Here is a 22417-nt window from a genome sequence, read left to right as displayed (position 1 = left end):
GGGGCTGTGCATCTTCTGTCCCAGCTGTGGTGAGCACATCTGGGCCAGTATGAAGTCCTGCTGGAAGTGGGGGTGGTCTGTAAGGTGGGGGGGTGCTGCACATAGCTACCCAGGCCACACATAGAAAGGATTTGTCCCCAGCCTTGAAGAGAAATACCTGCCTGAGAAGCACAGATGAAGCCATATGGAGACCTGGGTGGTGAGGAGGGGAACGTGCCTGTGGCTGCCCCAGGGCCACTAGGAGCAGAATTGCAAAATCACGTGCCAGACCACAAACCTGGTCATCTGACTGGTCAGAGAGCTGATGGGGACATGGCACAGCCCAAAACTGTGTAGACTCTGGATGTGTCCCCAGGAGCTCAGGGGATGCACAGGAGAGGCAACAGAGGAGGGAGCATCTCTGGCCTGTGGTGTTACCCCAGTGCAATGAGTGGGTGCCAAGGCAGTGTGATGCCCAATTCCACCAGTCCCCCGAGGCCAGGCAGCACAGCCTTGGTGCACGTGCCCCTCCCCAGCCCCCTGTGCCATTTCACAGCCCCCTGGCCTGTCTGGACACCTGTGAGCTTGGCACCAGCTCCCCAGGAGCCTGCTTTGTCACCTGCAGAGCACGAGGACAAACAGCCTTGTGTGGGGCTGTTCACCCTCAGCAGTTCCCTGGGGACTGCTCAGCAGCAGCACTACCCAGGTGGCAGGGCTGGTGGCCCAGGAGATGCTCAGGACAGGCACCTGCGTGAGTACTTAGGGATGCAGCACATGCCTGTGTGTGCCAGGAGCAGAGCTGGGGGGAATCTTCATTGCTGAAGGGAGAGAAGCAGAAACAATACAGGGGGACAGCTATCCCCTGCAGACCCCTGCCCAGCCACCACCCCAGTGCCAGTGCTTGTTCACAACACTCAAGGCCTGCTCCATCAGCACCTTGTTCATAGCTGGGTGCTTTCCCATCCCCTGACTTCCCTTCAGCCTCCTCAGAGCCACCCACCATTGTTTGTCCCCAGCTCCACCAGCATGGCATGGTGACAAAATCCTGGCATGCTGAGCTGCTTCCGAGTGGGGATGTGCCAAGTCTGGACAATCCTGTACCCAGTGTGGTTCAGGCACCCGCCGTGGCACAAGTGGTTCCCAGACACTGTCCTCACTTGGGTGTCCTTTGTGTCACCCCACAGCTGTTCTGCAGCTTCTGCAGCCTCATGCACTGCTGCTGCAGATTCCCCAGCATGTCCCTGCCAAAATCCAGCCCCTGGGGAGCACATGTGGCCCTGGGTGAATCTGGGTGTCTGCAGAACCCAGGCAAGGCAGGGAGGTGTGTTTACTGTAGCCCCAGAGAATGGCTAGTGAGAACATCCTGAGAGATGCCCCAGTGTGTTCCTGACAAGTGGGCTGTGGGGTTGCAGCCCCCAGGCCTTTGGGCAGCGCTTCCTGAGACCATGGACAACTTGGGTACCTTTTACATCCTGCAGCTGTTTTATCTCACCCAGCACCTTCTTCAGGCAGATCCTCCAGGTCTCTGAGCTGGCTTAAGACACCAAAGCTTTGCTCTGGGCAGCGCCAGCTCTGGCAGGCCTCCAGCAAAGCAACATCCCAAACCTGGGTGGACTTACAGTGGAGTCCCCCTGGCACTGCTGCCAGTCCCTGGGCATGGCCAGTCCTGGACTGCCATGGAGAACAGTGACCCTAGCCATGTCAGTGCCTGAGGCAGAGGGACAGGGGGGCTGCAGTGGCCTGGGGACTCAGATGGGCTGAGTGTGGCCCTGCTGTTCACCTGGCAAAGGTCTGGTGGCACCACCTGGCACAGTGGCCTGGCATGACAGAGATGTCAGTGCCCACAGAGCTCTTATGTGGCTGACAGGTCCCTATGGCCTCCTGCTGCTCCAGCAGTCAGCCCAGCCTGTGTGAGGCCTCAGAACTGAGCTCCCAGCCAGAGCTTCTGAAACCAAACAGCCCCCGAGGTTTTGGGGAGAGAGAAGAGCTCCAGCCATGCTGGAGCCACGGGGCATTGCCAGCAAAGGAGCCTGCAGCACCTCACAGAGAGAGCTCTGGTACAGCTCCTGAGACACCTCCACAGTGACCAAGAGAAACAAGCCCTTCGCCGTGCTCCAGGACGGGAGGGCCTGGGCAGCCCCTGGGATGGAGCAGGACACCTTGACATCACTCCCAGTGCCATCCCATCCCCGGCCCTGTGGGTCTCCCTGGACATCAAAATTTTAGACGGTAAAATTCTCCTGGCATTGCAGGAGGGACAAGAGCAGTAGAGGTGGCCAGGACAATGGGATACCAGGGATGGGTGGCTGCTTCAATGGCTGTGAGGGTGATATGGACCCAGGCAGGTGACTGCAGCCAGAGCAGCCTTTAGGAGGCTTCAGTGCATTTTCCATAAGGATTTGTGAAAGATTGTCATCCCAGTCATCCCATGCACCTGTGCCATCCATGCAGGTCGCTGGGGAGCCCAACCTCTCTGCAAAGAGCTCTCCAGTAACAGACTCAGCTCTGCTGCATGCACCTCTGGGAAATTTGCTGAGGGGTCCCTCAGCAGTGGTTTTCAGGGAGCAAATGGTGGTGATCATCTCCTGCAGCGTGTCTGTGATCTGAGGAACATGGGTTTGACTACTGGTACTGGGACCACACAGGCATGGGGGCATGGAAAGAAGGGAAGCTAAGAAGTGTGTAGAGAAGACCAGGGCTTGGGGATGTTTCTCTGGGACCCACAGCATCAGCCACATCCAGCCAGCCCACAGTGGTGCCCATGGAGTTCCCCAAAACTGAAATGAAAGATGTCCAAAGGGGACAAATGTTCCAGCTTCAGCTTCGTCACACTGGCAAAGTGCTGTTGTCTTTGCTCTGTGGTGTGCTCAAAGTCAAGGTCACAACAGGTGAGGTGGATCTGGCATGGGGCTGCCAGGTCTCACGAGGGATGAAGTGCAAAAATTGCTGTGTGCCAGCCCCATTGCTGCCTCTGGAGAAGACAGGAGGGCACAAGGCCACCACAACATATTCTTGTGCTGCAAGGTATGAGCAAGGCAGATATTTCTGATGTTACATACAGCATTTCCCACTCAGAGTCTGAACTTGGTGCTGTGGGTGCCTGTCCCGTTGTCACCTGCAGCTTGGTCGCTCACTGTGACACAGGGAAGAGAGAAAAGGAGCCTGCAAGGCGTACAGGTGTTCCTGCCTGGGAACTGGGAGCTGTGTGCTCCAGCCCAGAGTAACCCCAAGCAGAGCTGCCAGGACAGGATGGGACCCAGAACACCTAAATCTCAGAGCAGGTATCTCTGGAGCCCTAGGAGCAGGTGAGAAATGACTGAAACCGTGTGTGGCTGAGTTAGAACACTGCACTTTTAATTGGTCCCTGCAGTGCAGCTAAGACTACTGGAGCCAGAAAGGTGTCTTCGTGGTTCCACAGGCTCTCTGGTCCTGGGGCAGCCAGAATCCATGGCATGGGCATGTCCCTGTGTGGGGCAGGACATCGGCCAGAGCAGGGGCATCACGTGTGGCATGAGCTGGGACACCTGGTAGGGAAGGCACCACGTGCAGGACAGGGAAGAGGCAGCTCCAGGGACACCTCAGAGCCCCTTCCAATACCTAAAGGGCCTCCAAAAGAGCTGGAGAGGGACTGAGGGAGTGGAGTGACAGAACAAGGGCGAATGGTTTCTAACTGCAAGAGGAGAAATTAAGGTCAAGAAATTAAGGAAGAAATTCTCCCCTGGCACAGGGTGCCCAGAGAAGCTGTGGCTGCCCCTAGATCCCTGGAAGTGTCCAAGGCCAGGTTGGACAGGGCTTGGAGCAGCCTGGGATATTGGAAGGTGTCCCTGTCCACGGCAGGGGGTAGAACGGGATGATCTTTAAGAGCCCTTCCAGCCCAAACCGTGCCGGCATTCCCCGGCTCCGCGGCTCCCCGGAGCTGCCCAGCGCAGCGGCAGCAGGCCCGGCCCTGCCCCCGGCTGGCCCGGCCCGGCGCGGCCCAGGCCCGCCCCGCCGCGGCACCGCCCGCCCAGTCCGGCCCACCCCGCCCACCGCCGCCAGGTGCCGGAGCCGCCGCCGGGAGCCGGTAGGTGCCCGTGGGGCCGTGGGGATCGGGTACGGGACCGGCGGGGCTCGGGGGACCGGCGGGACCGGGCGCCGCGGCGGGAAGGCGGCCCGGGCCCCCTCAGCCCCGGACAGGCCGCGGCGGCCTCCCGGCGGCAGACGCTGAGAACCGGGGGTGACACCGAGCACCGTGGGGGGACACCAAGGGGGGAGGGGACGCTGAGAACCGGAGGGGGGATACCGAGCACGGGAGGACACTCGGCACTGGGGGGACACTGAGCGCAGACGGTGACACAGGCAGGAGAAGACCAGCACTACGCTCTTGGGAAGAAAAGGGATGGAAATCAACCCCTGGTTAAGTCTGTGAGGAGGAAGCAGGCCGAGGGAAGGGCTCGGTGCTCGGCCGTGGCTGGAGCGTTCCCTGCGGAGCCGGGGAGGCACGGCTGGATGGGGACGTGGGGCGGGAGAGCGGCGGGAGGCAGCCCTGGCCTCGGACGGGCCTTTAACGCTGCCAGAGTGTCGCAGGGTACTGCTGAAATCTTACCAAGCTGCAGCTCTCTGTGCCCTCACTAGCGCCGGGAAGGGTTGGGACGGGAGCGCTGGGATGAAATTTAATCGGGTGGAAAGCGAGGTCGTGTACTTGGGAAAAGACTTCCCGGTGTAAGGCGAGCGCTGCTGCCTGGCCGAGGTCAGGAGCTGGCGGGGAGGACGGCGGGGGAACAGCTGAGAGAGGAGCAAATGAGATCCAGACAGATCCCGGGAGAGCAGGGAAGCAGGCCTAGGAACGAATGTGCATGTTTCCAGTTATCCCTGCTCGGGAGAGACGAGCTTGCCCGGTGGTCAGGGATAGTGAGCTGAAAGAAGCTGAGATGTCTTGACAAGCAGGAAGAGAAATGGTGATGGGTGAGGATGATATTGGCACACTGACAGTATGAAATGAGGAGAGCTCCTTCAGTTAATACACAGCATCAAACACCAAGGAATAAACATTATTGGGAAGTTGTGGGATTTTTAACCGTTGAAATGGTGAGATCTGGGTTCTCCCTCCCAAGGGGACTGGAAAGGCAGAGGGTAGCAGCTGTTTGGTTGCTTAAGGAAAGGCAGTGTTTCTTTGCTTTAGGAAAAGCACAGGGTGGTGGTTGCTGCTGAACAGAGGAAAGAGGTTGGGATCCTGGGGAGAACTCCAGGGCTGTGTAGAGGAGTGGGAACATGTAGGCTGGGACGGACACAGCCATGCCAGTGTCCTCTGGATCCTCCACAGGAGCTATGCTCAAGGTTAAACTTCTCCAGGTCCCTGCAAATGTAGGTTTGGGCCCCTTGGCTTGAGGAAAAGCTGCTCTGAGGTGGTCTTCTTGCACCAGTGAGAACTGGGGAGGGGACTGGCAGTTGTCACATTCTAGGCTAAGCCCAAAATACCAGGTGGTAGAGATGAGGTCAGGCACAATGTTTTAAGTAGAATTGTTTTAAATTATAATTCTAGTGGGTTTGGACTGTATGTAGAACTCTCTGAGGAACATTTTTGGGAATATGCACAAGAACCTCCTGCTTGTTCACTTCATCCAAAGTACTTAAAATGGGGCTTTAATTTCTGCAGGGACCCTGCTGATTAAAGACTGTGACCAGAGTAGGCAGCAGAGAAAACTACAGTGAGTATTACATAGACATAGCATGGTATATAACCACAGTTCATTTCTGTTCAGGAACTAAATAAACTTGTGTGGAAAGCACAGGCTGAAAACCTCCCTCTCCCAAAGACTTCTCTGTCTCAATGTTGTGGTGACATCCATGTGTCCCAGGAAATCCCCGGAAATGTTTAGTGATGCACCTGCTCTGTTCTCCTTAGGTGTTACATGAGGAGCTAATTCCTGCTTGGAGGTAGGCAGGCAGTGACTTCATGGCTGTAAGAAGGGCAGGGGGACAGAGCAGTGTCCCCAAATGTCCCCCAGCAATGCCAGGTGGAGCAAACATGGTCAGTCCTGCCCAGCTGCTCTTAGAGGGGTGGTGGAGCTGCAGTGGCCATATGTGCTCAGGGCTGACTCAGGTTGGTGCTGGGAATGGGGATGTGTGTGTTCTGCCATGTACCAAAACATCCTGCCACAGGTGTGACAGGGACAGGTAACAGTGAGGCAGCTGCTCTGATTTCAGAACCCTTCCTAAGGAGATGGAAGACCAACAGGTCTTGCACCTCAAATTCAGTTCTGAAACTCACTTCCTTGTGTTCCTGTTCCGCTCTGTCTCAGCTGCATTTATGAAGGGATGGAGAGTGTCTCCCTCAGTACCTGGTGTTGGTTTATGAGCACATTTTTGAAGGTCACTTCCAAATCAGCTCTTTCTGTGCCTGGGAAGCCACGATGGGCACTGTTTTCCTTCTGGATGTGATGCCTTGGGTTTCAACTTTTATATTTTTCAGAATCTCTGCTGCTTAATGTGTAATTCTGAAACTTCATATAAGGTGTTAGTAAGTTCTCTTCATGGGGTAGTTACACAAAACAATTCCTTTCTAGCATGAGAATCAAGGACAACTGGTACCCAAAAAGCAGAAACAACAGCAAGGGAAAGGGGTAAGCCAGGAGGCTGAAAATTCATAGCCTGGGGCTGTGGTTGGACAATTGACCCCAATGTGTAGATGAACCAAAACTTATAAAAGTGTAAAAACTTGTGACCAGGATCCATCTTGGATTTGATTTGGGTGTAGCCCTGGCAGGGCTCTTGCACTGCCCCAAGTGTACCCTTTCAATAAATACCTATTTTATTCCTTTTGCTCTGTCTAATCTCTGCTCCAGGTCAGCCTTTCCAGGCAACAGTTCAAACACAGGTGGCAAACATGTCCTGGGAGCACAGCTAAGGTGCTCCTGTAGGGATGTTCAGGCAGGGGCCAGACTAAAGTCTGTCTACAACATCTGTATGTTTTGAGGGGAGTTTGGGTCCTTGTCATGGTGTTGGCACCTGCAGAAGTATTGTCATTGCCAGTCTTACTCACTAACATAGCCAAAGAAGGGATGAAAGTGATTTTATTACATAAAAGAATATATTTTTTTCTCTTTCACATGTGAATTTAGTAGATAAATGCATGTGTTTAAAAGATGTTTTTGATCTTCCAGTATGAGGATGAGTGGTTTTGGAAGGAAATACACAGACTTCTTAGTATCTGCTCTGATCCAAGACTTGTTTTTTGCTTGTGGGTAAAGAGAAGTACGAAATTCAGTGTTCTATGTCTGTATTACATTGTAAAGCCCTACATTTGATTTCTTATGATTGCTTTAATCAGCAGACAATAATGAAAGAAACTAACTTTTTTTAAGTAGTGGATTTTGTAGAGCCTGCAGTGGGGCTGGTGCTTCACTCCTGCCACTCTTAGCAGGACTCTGTACCACGTGACAGTTTTCCTGCACCTTTCCAGGAAAGGCTGGTGACTGCCAGGTGAGCCAGAGAGGCAATAGATAGCATTTGCATAATATGGAGAATAAAATAATTACAAAGGCAGCAGGACTGAATATATCTGAACTTCTAGACAGCTGTGCCAGCTTCTCAGAAGGTGTCCTCCCAGGGTGAGCCATGCAAAGCTGCTGAACACAGGGTGGGCAGGAGAGTTAGGAAACAACAAATAGATGCTGATACACCTGGTGGCTCTTAGCAGCAGTCAGTGGTGTCTTAAAAGGACTTGAACTGTGCACTATTCTTCCCTGATACAAGAACAGTAATGGTTTGTAGTGGGAGCTTTAGTAGTTCTGCAAGGTGCTGGAGGCTTTTGGTTGGTTTTGCTTCCAGGACCTGATTTTGCAGCTTTTATGCAGGCAAAAGACTCCACCCTGGAGCCAGTCAACTTTCCTGAAGGTTTCAGAGCAAGGCAAGAACACACAAGTGTACAAACACAGAGATCTGTGTACACTTTTTCTTTCAAAAAACACATGATGAGCAATTTCTGCCTTGGGATGTGATGTTCACCTTGCTGTTTTCCTGGTGTTCCCAGACACCACTGAGTATCCATCTCACAGCTGGAGAGAAGCAGTGCCACTCTCATGAGCAGTGTCAGATCTTTACATGCTCTGCATAGGACCTGTCTCCTCTGATCAAAGGGAATGCAATTGGAGCAGCTGCCATAGGAAACCACAATCCATTTTCTCACCAGAAAAAAGTCTCTGAGGCAGGGGGAGCTCAGATTTTATTTGTGGTGTGAAACCCTCTGGGAGACTCTTGGCTGCTGTTACAGTTTTGCTTTGGGCCCATTCGTTCTGAGCTGCCTTGTGGCTGCAGTCTTCAGTTTGTGTATTTGTGGTGGTGAGAAACAGCTGTTTGAGAGCAGCCCTGTTCTGGTCATATGTCTGGGTGGAGGATGGAGGCAGCAGCAAAGTGCTTTGTGCTGCACATCTCCATGTGAGGCACTTCAGCGCAGCTGTCTTTAAGCCTGGCTCTCTTAGCAGGCCTGCATTTAGTAATAAAATAAAATAAATAGCCCCAAAAGGTGGCAATGTGATTAACATCTTAGGAGCTGTGCAGAGCAGCTTCTGGCATGTTTGACTTTGTACCACTTGGCACGATGGAACCTGAGATCATCAGAGAATGAAGAGCTGAGCTGGGGCTTTCTGTGCAAATTAAGTAAAATATTTCATTTTTATTGTGATTAGTAAGGTTACTGTGCATTAGTAATAGTTCTATTCCTTGCCTCCTTTATACATAAGAAAATGGAATATTAGCTAGTTGTCCTAGAGATTTTAGGACAAAGCATTTGTACTGGTATGGGGGTCCCACTGCCCCAAATTGTCTCTCCTGTATGTGTTCCTGAACTTTCTTTGATACCCTGTCTCTGCATTTAAAAGGTAAATCTTCCCTACCTTGCCCTAACAGCCTGGCTCCCTATTAACAGTTTTGGAAGATGTATTCTGCTTTAACTTAGACATTTACTGTTCCATCTTGCATTCTGTCTTACAATCCTAAATTCCATCCATCACACCTTACTGTGATGCATGCACATCAGCCCATGCTGTAGCTGTATTTCATCTTTATTGCTCCTTGCATTCTGTCATTGCAGAGAAAAGGAGTTCTACTCAAAATTTGAACCATGAGAACCTGTTTGCTTTAGGACAGTTTCCTTGAGCTGTCATTCTGGAGTTAGTGTCAAGGTTGGGCCTACATATGAAGGGCTTGTGGTTTTCCCAGCCATTCCCAGAGCTGGGAAGAGGTGAACAATTACACCTGAGCACAGGTGATCTTTTCAGTCTGGGGACAGCAGGCTCTGTCTTGACCCACTCCCCAGAAGCAGCAGCTCTGAGGGGCTTCCCACTTCCTACCTTTGCAACTTTAATCTGACAGTACCTCACAGGGTACTTTTTATGAATTGCGCAGGATAATCACAGGGTAATTTTATGAATTACAGGGTAATTCATAAAGGAGTTAAAAGGTGTTTTTCCAGATATGTTTCAAAGCATAACTGTGTGATTGAAAAGATAGACACCGCCCCCTTCCCTGATTTGTGAGACATCATCAAGGAATTGTATGAAAAACAGGCCCCTCAGTGCTCAGAAATCTCTTCCTCCCAAACCCCCACAGCTGGAGAGCAGGTGTAATCTCTCAGATGATGGGTGAGTGACCAAGATTACTGCCCTGGAGAGAATTATTGTACAATTGATTTCATTTAGGTCACAGAACAAAGATTGTCATGTGAGAAGAGTTTCTGCTGGGGGCCAGACAGGCCGTGCTGAGGCTGGATGTGAGATGGGAGCACTTGGCTTTAGCTCATCTGTTGTCAGAGTTGTGGAAGCTGATCCAAGTCATGTTTTACCTCTTTCTCTCCCACTGTGGGGAAGGGAAATGGCTCCTCACCTTCTGCTAATAGCATCCCTGAGATGGAACTGCTTTTCCAAAGGGAAAGCACTTGCCCAGCCTGTAAATCTTTGGGACATTTGGATGCTAATGCTCCAGAGGAGCAAAAATCAGGGCACAGACTGGGAGTGGTTTGTGTCCTGGCTGAGGGGGTGTTGTAGCCAGGGGCTGGTGCTGGGAAGCACCAGCAACTTTTCCTGGTACAGCAATTTGCTTCCCACAAGCAGAGGGAGGGACAGCTGCATTTTATGGCAGTACCATTTGTTTGCAGAGCTTTTGAAAATAGAGATTGACTAATATGTTCTGGATTGACTTGTTCACATCTCCAAGACCCAGAACAGCTGCTGTCCCATGTTTTTTCTCCTTCCCTCTTCGGCTGGTTTGTTGTGAGTTGTTTCTTTTTTTTTCCAAATGGCCATGACTCAGCCCTTCCCTGCTGCTCTCTGAGTTTCCTGGTTTCTGAATAGGCTATTCTTGGGACAGCAATTCCTGACAGATAGGAACAAGGGGAGTGTTGTGTTGTTTTCTTCTCTATTTCTTCTGTGGCCTGTGTAAATGCTTTGCTTCCCTCTGATTTTTGCCTTTTTCCCACATTACTGAATCGTCCTAAATTATTGGATGTCATCTGGGGCACGTTTTTGCCCTTGTAGCCAAGGAGCCCTCTCAGACATGATCCAGGCTTGCACAGCAGCAGCTTTTCTTTCCCAGCAGGATGGTGGTAACAATCCTGAGCATGGAGGGTTAGGCTGCTACAGCTCTGTCTATTGTAAAGCATAAATCTGCCTTTTTGTAGCCTCTTTGACTCCACAGAGCTATGCTTGGCTCTCCAGTGATCTGGGCAAGGGGTAGATCCAGGTGAGGACCAGCCTGTGGTGCCATGTCCACGGAGGATCATGTGGCTAAGCCTGGCTGTGGGCACACAATGCCTTTGTGTGTACTGTCACAAGAAAAGGGAAAATACCACCTAGAATTTAAAAACAATGAAAAAAAATCTTTCTGATGGCTTATTTATTGCCCCCCTGCAGATGGCAGAGGCTAGGAAGCTGAAGGATGCTCTCTCTGAAACACTTCATGGTGCAGTTACCCAGCCTTTTTAAACAAAAAGCTTTTGGATTTGTTCTGAAGTTTATTCCTCTGACGTGTGGGCTGGGGAAAGTTACCTGCTGTGGCAGGGAGCACCTGCAGGCCAGGTGTGCTGACTGCTGCTCTTTGTGTGCAGTTTGAAGTGAATGTCTAATACTATACAACCTTTGCTGGGTTTTAGTTTTATCAAGAGCCCAGCTCTTTCTGTCAAGACACAATTGTATGTGAGGGGGAAATAGCCTAAACTGTTGTGTATTTTGCCTTGAAAATACAGTTGGCTTTTTGAAAAACCAGAGGGACTCTATGTTTTCCCAAAACCTGTAGTTACCAAGAGAAATTTCTCAGACTAGAGAGCTCAAACACAGGGGCAGTGTTCTTCCTTAGCATCCCTCCACGTTTTTGGATATGCTGTATTGTTGTTAAGCCAACCAAGAGAAAAGCTGCTCTGTGTGAGGAGGCTTGGAGAACATTCACTGCCAGATTAAATTAGCCTTTCTGAGAATAAATTAGTCGTTGTGATGCAGGCAGCCCCACTCTCTACAGCTGTAAAATCTGCGCGTGCTGGTACCCGCAGCAGATAAATGATGTGTTCAGGGTTGTGCTGTTAACAGGAGATTAGATTTCTGGCTGGGGATGAATGAAAAGCAGCCTGTTAGATCTTATTGATTATTTCTCCAAATGAGAAGCAGGGCACCCTTTTAAAGGAGGGAAAGGAACCCGTGGGATTCAGTGCAGCTCCATTTTGGGAGGTAATCATGGCCTAGAGCCAAAGCTGTACCCCTGCTGCAGTGACTCCGACCTGGGATGCTTTTGAGGTCCTCAGGGGTCTGGATCACCCAGCTCATGGCAGAAGGGGAGCTGGATCCCTGTGTTGGAGGGGAGGATGAAGCCTGGAATCTGGAGTAGAGGAGTGCAGTGGGCTTGGATTTTGGCTGCTACCCACTCTTCTGGGCTTGTGGTTTTAGCTGAGCATTGGATATAAAGCTGCTGGTGATGTGTGCATGCTGCCCTTAGTGACATCTTTGGTTTGTCTCCTAATTAACTTAATGTCTTTAATGTGCTATATCAGGAAGTGCTCGCAGAAGGCTGGGCCTGTGCTGAAGCCTCAGCTTGTCCTTCCCACCTGTGCTGCTGGAACCACTCAGCTCCTCCAAAATCTTCACATGGTCTTTGTGCAAGCAGGGACTAGAGACTCTTTCCACTGGTGTTCAATATCAGCTCTTTCCCTGGGCTTGCTGCAGGTCTTCCACAGAGGTGTCTGTGAATATCTGGATCTGAAGATATCTGAAGATCTGGAGAATATTTGTGTTTTGGGAATGGAAGTTTCCCCCAGTGTTCGTGGCTGCCACAGGAGGTGTGAATTTAGCCTTTCAGACTCTCCTTGCCATGATTCAGGATGGTTTAGCATGGTGGGAGCTCAATTTGGAGCTGCCTGCTGGGCTGTTCTGATAGGAGAGAAAACAGTTCGCAGCTGGTTTAGTGTCTGAACTGTGGCAGCTGTTCCTCTTCCTCAGGCTCAGGAGAGGATTTGAGCAGCTGAGCTATTTACCTGCCCTGAGGGCATCCTGCTAATATGGGCTTGAATCTTCCTTGTCCCATCCTTTGCTGTGGGAGCAGTGACCTTGGGACTGTTCCAAACCTTCAGACCAGAGGTACTTTTCATGGAGCAGCTGTGATGGTGAAAGGGTTTGGAAGAGCCCAGAGCAGGGACCTGGGGAGGGGTGTTCTGTGTGTTAGGGCTGCTTGGAGTCCAGCTCTGTCCTAGATTTTCAGTAGGAACTTTGGGGAAGGGGTTATGAAGGAGTTGGCAGGAACTGGTTCTGCAAATTGAAATTACAGTCATGCCTGGTGTGAAAATGGCTTTACTGCACCTGGAAGTCAGTGTGGGCTAGCGAAGTCTGGTGGGAACTGGAGGAAGAATTGGAGATGGCAGGAGCTCTGTGTGACTTGGGGGTGCCCTGCACTGAGCACACTCAGTGGCTGTTGAATAATCCAAATGTTTTTCCCTCTGGGACATCATTGTCCATCTTGGAGAAGCCCAAATGAGTTTGGCTTGGGAGCCGTGCCAGGTACCCTTCTCCTGTCCAAATGCCATGGGACAATCCAGCCCCATGCTGGTGGCCCTGGGCAACTCCTTCAGGAGAGCTCCCAGTGTGGAACTGTGAGGTTCTGTGGGAGCAGGAAAGTGAGCGTGGTAACATGAATGGCCTCAGCATGGAAAAGTTCCTTCAGTGCACATCTTGGGATGGGTCCTCCTTGTGCACATTGTGGGTCCTTGTTGTTGGCAGTGGGACTCAGGAGAGATCTCAGACATTACACACACGAGCCTGCTGAACCCCAAACCACACTCCTTTGCAAAGAGTGAGCCTTACATAAAATCAAGTGACACAGAACACTTGGCACTAATCCTCAAAAAAAGTGCAAGGTGACACTGTACCTGATAAATCTGAATGTCAGCAGCTATTCTGGCGCCGAGGCAGGGGGATCTGTGACCATGGGAAATGCTAATGTTGGAGACTGGAGCCAGTCCTGCAGCAAGCTGGTGCTCTCTTTGGGTAAGGAAACATCAGTGCCATGGCATCTGTTTTGTACAGCCCTTGAAAAATGGATCTGGAATCACCAGCAATGTATTCAAAATTATTTAATTGTCTTGTAAAATCTGCAAGGGAATTCTGAATACGCTCTTGGGCTCTGATTAATTCTGAAACTGGAATGCAGAAGTGCTGATCATCTCTAATTTCCTCCTTGATTGGAGCTCACTGTGTCATTTAATGGACGTCACACATGTACTCAGTTTGATTCAGTAATGATGTAGCTGTGGTATTTGACTTTCTCTCAAAAAAAAAAATGTGTAGAACGAGGAAGAAATTAAGGAGTGAGTGATTAAAGAAATAAAATATTTTTAATTTGGTGTTGGAAAGGGAATCTGTAAAAGGGAATCTAGTGGGTACTCACTGAATATTCACCTTCTCTGTGCTGCTGTCCCCCAAGTGGGAAGCAGCAGATGCTGACAACAGGAGATGCTTTTTTGTGTAGGTAACTGAAGAGCAGTACTGGGAATGACCTGGGGTGCTCCATGGAGAACCTCCAGGCTGCCCAGTCTTCAAAACCATGAGTGCTGAGAGTGGGAGGGACTGACAGTTCTGCCTTTGATCCCTTCCTAACTCATCCTTAAGCCTCTGTTCCGGGCTGCCGTCAGAGGTGAGCTCGGATCTGTGACTGTGCTTAATAGCGTGGAGCTTCTCCCGACCTCCTGAGGCTTCTGCTTGCTGCTAAGCTTCCTGAGCTGAGGTATTTTTGTTTGCTTGTTTAAAGGAACAGCTATTCTTGTGGCACAGTTGTGTTTGATGCTACGTTAAAACGCAGTGTTGGAGTAGATGCTGGGTTTAGTTGCTTGAGATTCTGGCAGGTTATCACCATTATTAACAGATATCAAAGGGATGATGTAATGCAGGATGTATTCTCTCAGGGGGAAAATTAAGTAGATATGGAGGACTGGAGGCAACAGCTGTTGCTATCACTGGATGCTTTCCCATGGATGTTATCAAGTGTTAGCTTGGATTCTTTGTGAACTGTAGTGAAAGTCTCATGGAAAAGCTCTCTGCTTCCCCAGGGATTTGGCTTGCAGCACCCTCCTTTTCTCATCTCTCTGGAGCACATTGGTAGGATGCAGAGGAGTTCAGCTTTATCTTTAATCTTATTTTAATCACATCTATGAGCACACCTGGTGTTTTGCAGCCTGTCTTCTCTGCAGCCAGGACACCTGCTGGAAGGGTCTGAACAGTGAGCACCTCCTGAGTGGGAGAGTGGGTTTTCCAGGCCCAGTGGCAGCCTGTGGGGCAGCCTGGCTGCAGTGTGTTCCCTGCTTGCTCCATGTTCAGAAGACTGGCTTTTGGGGGCCAAATTCAGCTGCCCTGGTGGTGCAGAGTGCTCTGTGTACACCTCAGCTTTCTTCAGTGTCCTGACACATGAAAGGGCTGGGGTCCACTTTTGAGGTGTGGGGTTGTGAGACCTTTCCTCCCTTGCAGTCCCTTCTGGATGTTAGCGTGAGCTCTGCCAGCACGTGATGCTTCCCACAGCCATGTGCCACATCTTGGGAGCCAGCTGCAGAGAGAACGAGCTACCCCAGTTTGTTCTTTTCATTTTGGCTGTTTTTTCTTAAAATATTCAGGTTAAGCAGGTCCTGGCAGGGCTGTTTCTGCAGCCCCGGTGTGAAGAGCCAAGAGCGCTTGGTCAGCCCATCCGGAGGCGAATAGCACTGGAGAGAATCCCAGCGGCAGCATCAGGTCCTGCAGGCGCTCCTCCCGCACGTAACCCTTTGTGGGTGTTGCAGATAAAGCCTCCTTGTCTTAAGCAGGGAGGATTTTGTGTCTTCTTTTCCTGATACCCATGCGGAGGAGCTGCTGGAAGTGGTAATTTGAATCTCTGGCTGAGGACAGCTGAGCTGGGGCTGCACCGTGGAGATTATCTGATTGTGTTTTGGATTTAATGCCCTGAGAAATCTTGCTCTGAACACAGCACCTGGCTGCCAGCAAAGATCCTGCTCTGAGGTGATTTGTCTCCTGGGTGATGGTGGCACACAGAAGGTCAAACGATATGTCCAAGGTCCCCAGGTAAACAACTGCAATGGGGAGGCTCCTCCAGAGATTTACATACTGGAGAGCAGAACAGGGAGCTTTGGTGTCTGACATACCTGGTTTGAATGATGAAAAACCTTCTTCTTCAGCATTTCTTTGTTTTAAAGGAGAGCTGCTGGCCTGCCTTGCCAGCTGAGCTTTCTGTGCCTGCACTGAAGGAATATCCTGATCCTCTTGGGAGAAGCAGTTTTCTGCAGCTAAAATCTTAGTGCAGAAGTGTGGAAGAAATCTGCTGTTCTGGGAGCAGTCTGGCTGTTCCTGAACAGTGGGTTTGTGCTCCCTGGCAGTGACTTGGACTTGGGAAAACACAGCAGAGATGCTCAGAAAAAGAACAGACCTTTCCTTAGTCTTTCACTTGGGTTTCCGTTTGCATCAGTGCCTTGCAGAGCGTTGCAGGCATGCGCCCTCTTGCTGCTTGTCCAGGATCAGGATGAGGAGTTGAGGAGGTGCTGCCAAGGTTAACAGCCAGTAAAGGAGAAGGTACATGGTCAAGGATTGCCAGGGTATCCTTCTCTCCAAAGGAGGCTGAAGCACTCTGTGCTGTTTATTCCTCCCCTCCTGGATCCGGGGAGGTGGTGTGCAGTCTGGGGGCAGCAAATGCACATGGGAAGAGGCAAAGCTGAGGGGGAGCTTTGGCTCGTTTGCAGGGAAAAACATCTTTTTCTGCATAAAAACCCAGGCAGAAATAACCACTGATACAGCTTGTTCAGCAGAGATTTATGCTGTCTCTCCTTTGGAGGTAAGAGCTGTCGGGTGGGATTGCACGTGGTGGGAGCTGAGGTACATCCTTGCAAAATGTATGTGAGAGGGCAAAGCCCTGAGAGCTCTGGGCACAGCACGGGCAGAGGGCAAAGCCCTGAGAGCTCTGGGCAACAGAGCATGGGCAGAGGGCAGCATCCCCAGCTCCTTTTGAAGAGTAACAGATTTTCCTCAAATGACATTTTGCCAGCATCTCATTGGCCTTTTGTGCCCATAGCCTTCATAGTCTTAGGATTTCCCAGTTTCTGGAGCATGTAGCCTGTGACACACAGGTATCTTTCCTGGGGCCAGGAAAGCTGGGGTGGTGTTGGCTACAGTGCTGTTTCTATTTCTAAAGAAAGGGTGCTGGGCTCAGTGAAGGCCCAGCATCTTCAGGACTCTTGGCTTTTAAAGCTGTATTTCCAAAAGCCTGGAAGCTGGAATGTGCATCTCTTTGATATACAGTGTAGCTGAAAGTGCTTGTATATTTTCTCTTATTTATTAATTGAATTTTAGTGTGTTTTTTTCTTTTTTCAAATATTGGAAGTTATTTTTGTGGAGCTACAAAAATGTGCAGCAGCAGCTTTTGAAGTGTCAATGTCACTGAATGTAGTTGAGTATGAACAAATGCTGCTTCCTGTCTCAGTGGCTGGAGCCACTGCCCCCATGGAGGAAACTATACTGAATTGTTGTGCATCCTAGTTATAAGTGCAGCAGGAGCAAGGATAGCACATGTTGTTTCAGTGGATCTCAGTGGTGCTCTGAGGCTGACTCAGAGCTGCTGGGGCCAGTGCTGCACCATCAGAGCTCACACATGAGTTGGACCTGCCAGCATCTGCTCTGCCCTTGCCAGGTTTGTCTCACCCATGGAGATTTCATCTGGGAGGAATCAGCTTGAAGCACAAATAGCTGCTGCTGGGGAAGAATGGCATTAGCAGGCCAAATCTGAAATATCTCTTTGTGACATTATCTATTTTATGGTGTTAGGACCTGTTTTGGTGGCACAGTATTCCCTGGTCCCACTGCACACCAGTTGTTTCTGATGAGTGGTGCCCACCATATCTGGGATGGAAAGTAGGTGGCATGTGCAGACCTTTTCTCTTGCCATGTTTGAATCTCAAACTATTTCTGCAGTGATTTAGCAGAGGGAAATACAGCCAGCATGGGACACTGGACCTTGACATATCAGCTCTTCTCATCACTGCTGGAAGTTGCTTTGTATCAGTTTTGAACATGTCAGTAATGGGAACTAGGGGCTTTGGGGTATTGTTTGAGGCCCTGTGGCCAAGGGCCTGGAATGACAGGACAAGGGGAAATGGCTTTACCTTGACAGAGGGCAGGGATGGATGGGATATTGGGAAGGAATTGTTCCCTGGGAGGGTGGGCAGGCCCTGGCACAGGGTGCCCAGAGAAGCTGTGGCTGCCCCTGGATCCCTGGCAGTGTCCAAGGCCAGGTTGGACAGGGCTTGGAGCACCCTGGGATAGTGGAAGGTGTCCCTGCCCATAGCAGGGTGTTGCAATGAGGTGAGCTTTAAGGTCCTTTCAAACCAAACCATTCTAGGATTCTACAATCCCTCATTAGCTGTGTGGGCAGCAGCTGAGCACAGGAAGGAGATGAATTAGAATAAGGTTGTGTTTGCACAGGCAGGGCTGTGTGCTGCCCCACAGCACTCTGGCTGTGCTCACTGTGAGAAGCCTCAGACAGACCTCTTGGGGCTGAGAGTTACACCTCTGGTATGAATAGGGGACCTAGAAATCTGTTGCCATCTTCTCACCCAAAAGCTGCCTGGAATGAGATCAGGGAGCACAGGGCCAGGGGAGGACAAATGGATTGAGGCCATAGCCAGTGTGGGCCAAGCCCTTTCTGTCTGGAGGCTGTGATGGAGCTGTGCTGTCCTGGCTGTGTCTGTCACACTGGTGTGCCCCAGCAGATTAATAGGAATACTTGCTTTTAAAGTATTTTTTAGCAAATATCAGTTCCCTGTGGGCATGGGGGTCCTCTGCCTGTCTTCTGTGTTTAACTGACACAGTGCTTGTGATGATTCTGGTTCTATAGTGGATTTATTCTCTGTAGTTAGTTTGCTGAGGAAACCAGTAAAAGCTGTTCTTCCAGCTGAGAAGAGCTAATCTGCATTTGTAGCTGGAAATAGCATCTCTCTCCATCCTTCTAAGATAACCAGCTCCTTTTGAGTCTTAGGATCTTGCAGTGTGTCCTTGCTCCAGAGGACCTGCACAAGACATTGGTGATTCCATCAGATCTTGAAATTAAACCTGGTAATTTTGGAATACTGCTGCACTGTCAGTGGCAGGGTGGTGCAGGATGCTCTGGGGTAGCTCTGCCCTGTGCCACGGGGAAGCTGAGTGCCCTCTGCTTTCCCACGGAGCTCTCAGTCAGAAATGGGCCGGGTTTTGTGCTGCTCACATTGAGATGAAAGAAAGCACAAGAGAGAAACAGCTTCTAAGAGGCTTAAAAGCAACAGGCTTTCTTTTCCTCCTGGGGAGGGCACGCAGCCAACATCTTGCTCTTTACAGATCTCTCTTAATAAGCAGAATATTGCATTAGGAGCAACTGGGCCTGCCAAGTATGAGCAGAAGGGTCCTGCATCCCACAGCTGCCTTCAGCACGTGTGGCTCTGGGACCCGTGGACTGTCACCCTCGTGGCTGCCATTCCCTTCTGGCCAGGGTGACAGCATTAATGGCTGGCTCACCCTGGGCTCTTGCTTCATCTGATGGGTGTTGGTGGAATGGCTAGTGGAGGATTCCTTCTCTCCTGCATTTTCTTGCCAGCTGCTTTGATGGGGAGAGTGAGGCTGGGGAGTGTTGAAAGATTATTATAGGAAAGCAGCATCTGAGTGGGAATGGGAGATCTATTATGTTAGAAAAGCTGTGGGCACAGTTGGCCTGTGAGGGCAAGGAAAGCTCCCTGGCAGGCTGGTGTCCCCAGGTAGGGACTCTGGGATGCTCTGGTTGGACTGGGCTCATCCAGAACCCCTACAGGTATTGGGACAGGAAGGTCTGAGGCTCCTGGATGTGCAGGATTGGCTACTTCAAGAGGAATAGATCCTCCTTCACATCTCCGCTGAACTAAAAGGAGCACAGCCCAGTTTGTAACTTTGTAGGTCACTGAAGGAGAAGGCAGGCTCTGCAGTGTGCCTGGAAGTGCTCTGTGCCATGGCAACTCTGCTTCCCTGGGCTCTTAAGAAATAAACAATTGAGAAGCAGGAGGAGGATGACCTCGAGCTGCCCTGGTGTTACTCTTTGAAGCTGTATGGCAGCAACATCACTTCAGACTTTAGGAAAGAAACTCTAGTCGATTTGGAAAATGAAATATGGACATCCTGGGGGAGACCCTGTGCCTGTCAGGAATCTGCTCAGCTCCTGGGGGTATCAGTGTGCTCCTTCATGAGCAGCCACAGGTGGTGGTGCTCCTCCAGGGACTGATTAAATTTCCTGCTACCTTGCAGGAGGCTGTTCGGTGGCAGGGAGTGCGAACTAGGAAAAAAGGAGTAGAATAAAGCAAAACCATGCAGGTGAGAGAGCGATGGGTCTTTCTGCCTTACTTGCCAAGTCTGGCTTTGCTTGACCTGGCAACTGCAGGTGTAGGTGGCTGAAGGGCTGAAGCCCACAGGCCCCCTCTGGGCACACCTGCAATGCAGGGCTGGGGCAGCACTGGCTGCCTGGCCTGGTGCCTGTGCAGGCTGTGCCATGCTGGGGAGGTTGGTGTGCTCTGGGCTGGCTGCCCAGCACGTGGTACTGGTGCCAGCAAACGGGACAGGCAGGGTCACATTTGCTCCTGGCCCGTTGGGGTGGAGCATGGAGCTCCCAGCACTGCACCCTGGACTCTGACAGCAATGTCACCCTGTCCCATGCCTGATGGCAGCTGTCCCAAGCATTGGTGAGCAGCCTCTCACTTGTATTTCCCAATTTAGTCGCATCTTACCAGCTATAACTGAGCCAGTGGAAATGGGGAAATCAGGTGCCTTGATGTCGTTGCACTTCCTTGGATCTCAGAGTGTGTCAGCGGGACTTTACCACGTGCCAAGGACACAGAGCATCATCCTGCCATGCACATGGGCTCCTGCTCTGGGGAGAGAATTTGGTTTGGCAGCCAGGACAATGCTGCAGCTGTGACTAGTCTCCATCTCTGTAATTCCCTTGCTGTCTCTTTTTACACAGATCCAGTGGAAGAAGCCTCCTTCCAACCTACACTGCTCAGAGGAGCTGCTTCTCTCAGCTGTCAAGGCCTCTGAGCTGTTGCTGAGGGGAAGAGGAAAGGTAAAGTCTACCCCATGTAAAATAACAGCTCCAGCTGTTAAATACAGTCTTACCTTAACTCACTAGATTTATTTAGATTTATTTAGAGATTTATTTAGAAAGGCTCCATGGGTTTGCACCCTCTGTCCTGGAGTTTGCACTTCAGGCTCAGGATGGGGGTCCTGCCATCCCTCAGGGCGCAGCATTGTGTCCCTGAGGGTGGAGGTGGGGGGCTATGGGCTGCTCTTCCCCACCTCTGGTACCCCAGTGATGCAGCCAGGGCTCTTGCCACAGCACGTTCCAGCTCAGCACTGTCCTGGAGTGTGGCCACACAGCCCAGAGCTGCTCTGATGAGCTCTGTGCACCAGGTGGGCTTTACAGGGAAGCCCCATGGAGCTGGCAGGAAGATTTTACACATTGTGGTTGCTGCCTGGTCAGAGCCTGTCCAGATTTGGGGCCATACCCCTTGTTCTACCTGGGGGGAAAACTGAGGTTGGTGCAGTGGTGGCACCAGCCCTGGTCTCCTCCATTACCTGTCACCTCTGTCCCCAAGCACCATGTGCCCATGGCACTAAAGGCTGGTGTCACCTAAAGGTTTCTGTCCCTGCAGGGCTGCCTGGAGCAATGTCCAACGACCCACCCCCACCGTACCCAGGGGGCCCCTCGGCTCCGCTGATCGAAGAGAAGCACGGCCCACCCTCTGCACCAGGTACTGGGGGTGTCCCACTGCTCAGGGGTGACATTGCCAAACAGACAGGACCCAAGGAAGTGTGGGGTCTCTGGGACTGCCTTGGCTGTGGCCTTTCCTCACAGCACACTGGGAAGGGTGGTGCAATGCCTGGCTCCATCTGTCCCCATGTCACCCTTGGGAGGAGGCAGGAGGAGTCCTAGGAGCAATGACAAGAGCAGGAAGCACTCACAGCTCAAAGTCTGGCACTGCTCCCTGCTTTGGGGTGAATTTGGGTTTCTTGTGGCCCAGAGGATGCAGGTTAAGGGGGTGCCCACCACCTCTTGCCACTTCTTGTCTCCCTTCCCTGTTGAGATTGACACCCTGACTCCAACAGCCAGGACACCATCATCCCCTCAGTTCTACTGCCTCCCTGGCTGCTGACTGTGTTTCCTTTCAGAGGGTGTCACCCCAGTGGTGGGACAGCCCCAGGGGGTTCCCATCCCCCCTCCTGAGTTTGGACCCCCCCCATATGAGCCCCCCTCGCAGCCGGGGTTTGTGCCCCCCCACATGCCCACGGATGGCTCTGGGCCCTATGTGCCACCAGGTGAGTTCTGCAAGGGCTTGGGGGATGCAGGGGGTGGGGATCAGCAGCAGCATGTGTTTCTTGGTGCCCCAAGAGGGGATCGGGGCTGCCATTTGGAGCTTGCAGCAAGATTCCTTGGGATGTGGTGGGGGGCACAGTGCCTGTAGCAGGGTTGGCCCCAAGTCTGTACTCCAAGGGTGGTGTTGCAGCAGGGTGGGGGCCTCCCCAATAAGGATCTGGCCCCTCCTGCCACGTACGAAGGTGCTCACTTGTTTCTCATTCACAGCAGGATACTACCCACCCCCAGGCCCTCATCCCCCCATGGGCTACTACCCTGCCCCAGGCCCCTACCCCTCTCCTGGTGGCCACACGGCCACAGTTCTCGTCCCACCGGGAGCCGCCACCACAGTCACAGTGCTGCAGGGAGAGATCTTCCAGGGTGCCCCTGTGCAGACCGTGTGTCCCCACTGCCAGCAAGCTATCACCACCAAGATCTCCTATGAGATTGGGCTCATGAGCTTCCTTCTTGGCTTCTTCTGCTGCTTCGTGGGGTATGTGCTGCAAGCAGGGCTGGGGCCTCATGTTGGGTGCTCAGCCTGGTCCTGGGTAGC

General features: G+C 51.6%; 1 protein-coding gene across 4 annotated transcripts in view; it reads left to right on the top strand.

The window, feature by feature from the left end:
• CDIP1 (cell death inducing p53 target 1) overlaps window positions 1-22417 on the top strand; it is a 32295-nt gene that overhangs the window by 8453 nt on the left and 1425 nt on the right. For 2 of the 4 annotated variants that reach the window (XM_062503980.1, XM_062503981.1), the window contains exons 2-5: window positions 20476-20574; window positions 21164-21262; window positions 21681-21827; window positions 22093-22357. In XM_062503980.1, the coding sequence (XP_062359964.1) occupies window positions 21178-21262; window positions 21681-21827; window positions 22093-22357 (497 nt within the window). In that variant the 5' untranslated portion in view covers window positions 20476-20574; window positions 21164-21177. Of the gene's footprint in view, window positions 1-3908; window positions 4043-20475; window positions 20575-21163; window positions 21263-21680; window positions 21828-22092; window positions 22358-22417 lie in introns of those variants that run through there. The other 2 variants (XM_062503982.1, XM_062503979.1) reach the window with 2 other exon arrangements.

This window comes from Cinclus cinclus, chromosome 16 (genome assembly GCF_963662255.1).
Source record: "Cinclus cinclus chromosome 16, bCinCin1.1, whole genome shotgun sequence".
Classification (NCBI taxonomy): Eukaryota; Metazoa; Chordata; class Aves; order Passeriformes; family Cinclidae; genus Cinclus; species Cinclus cinclus.
Note: the sequence above shows the minus strand (reverse complement) of the source record. Positions and strands in the feature narration are given on the sequence as shown.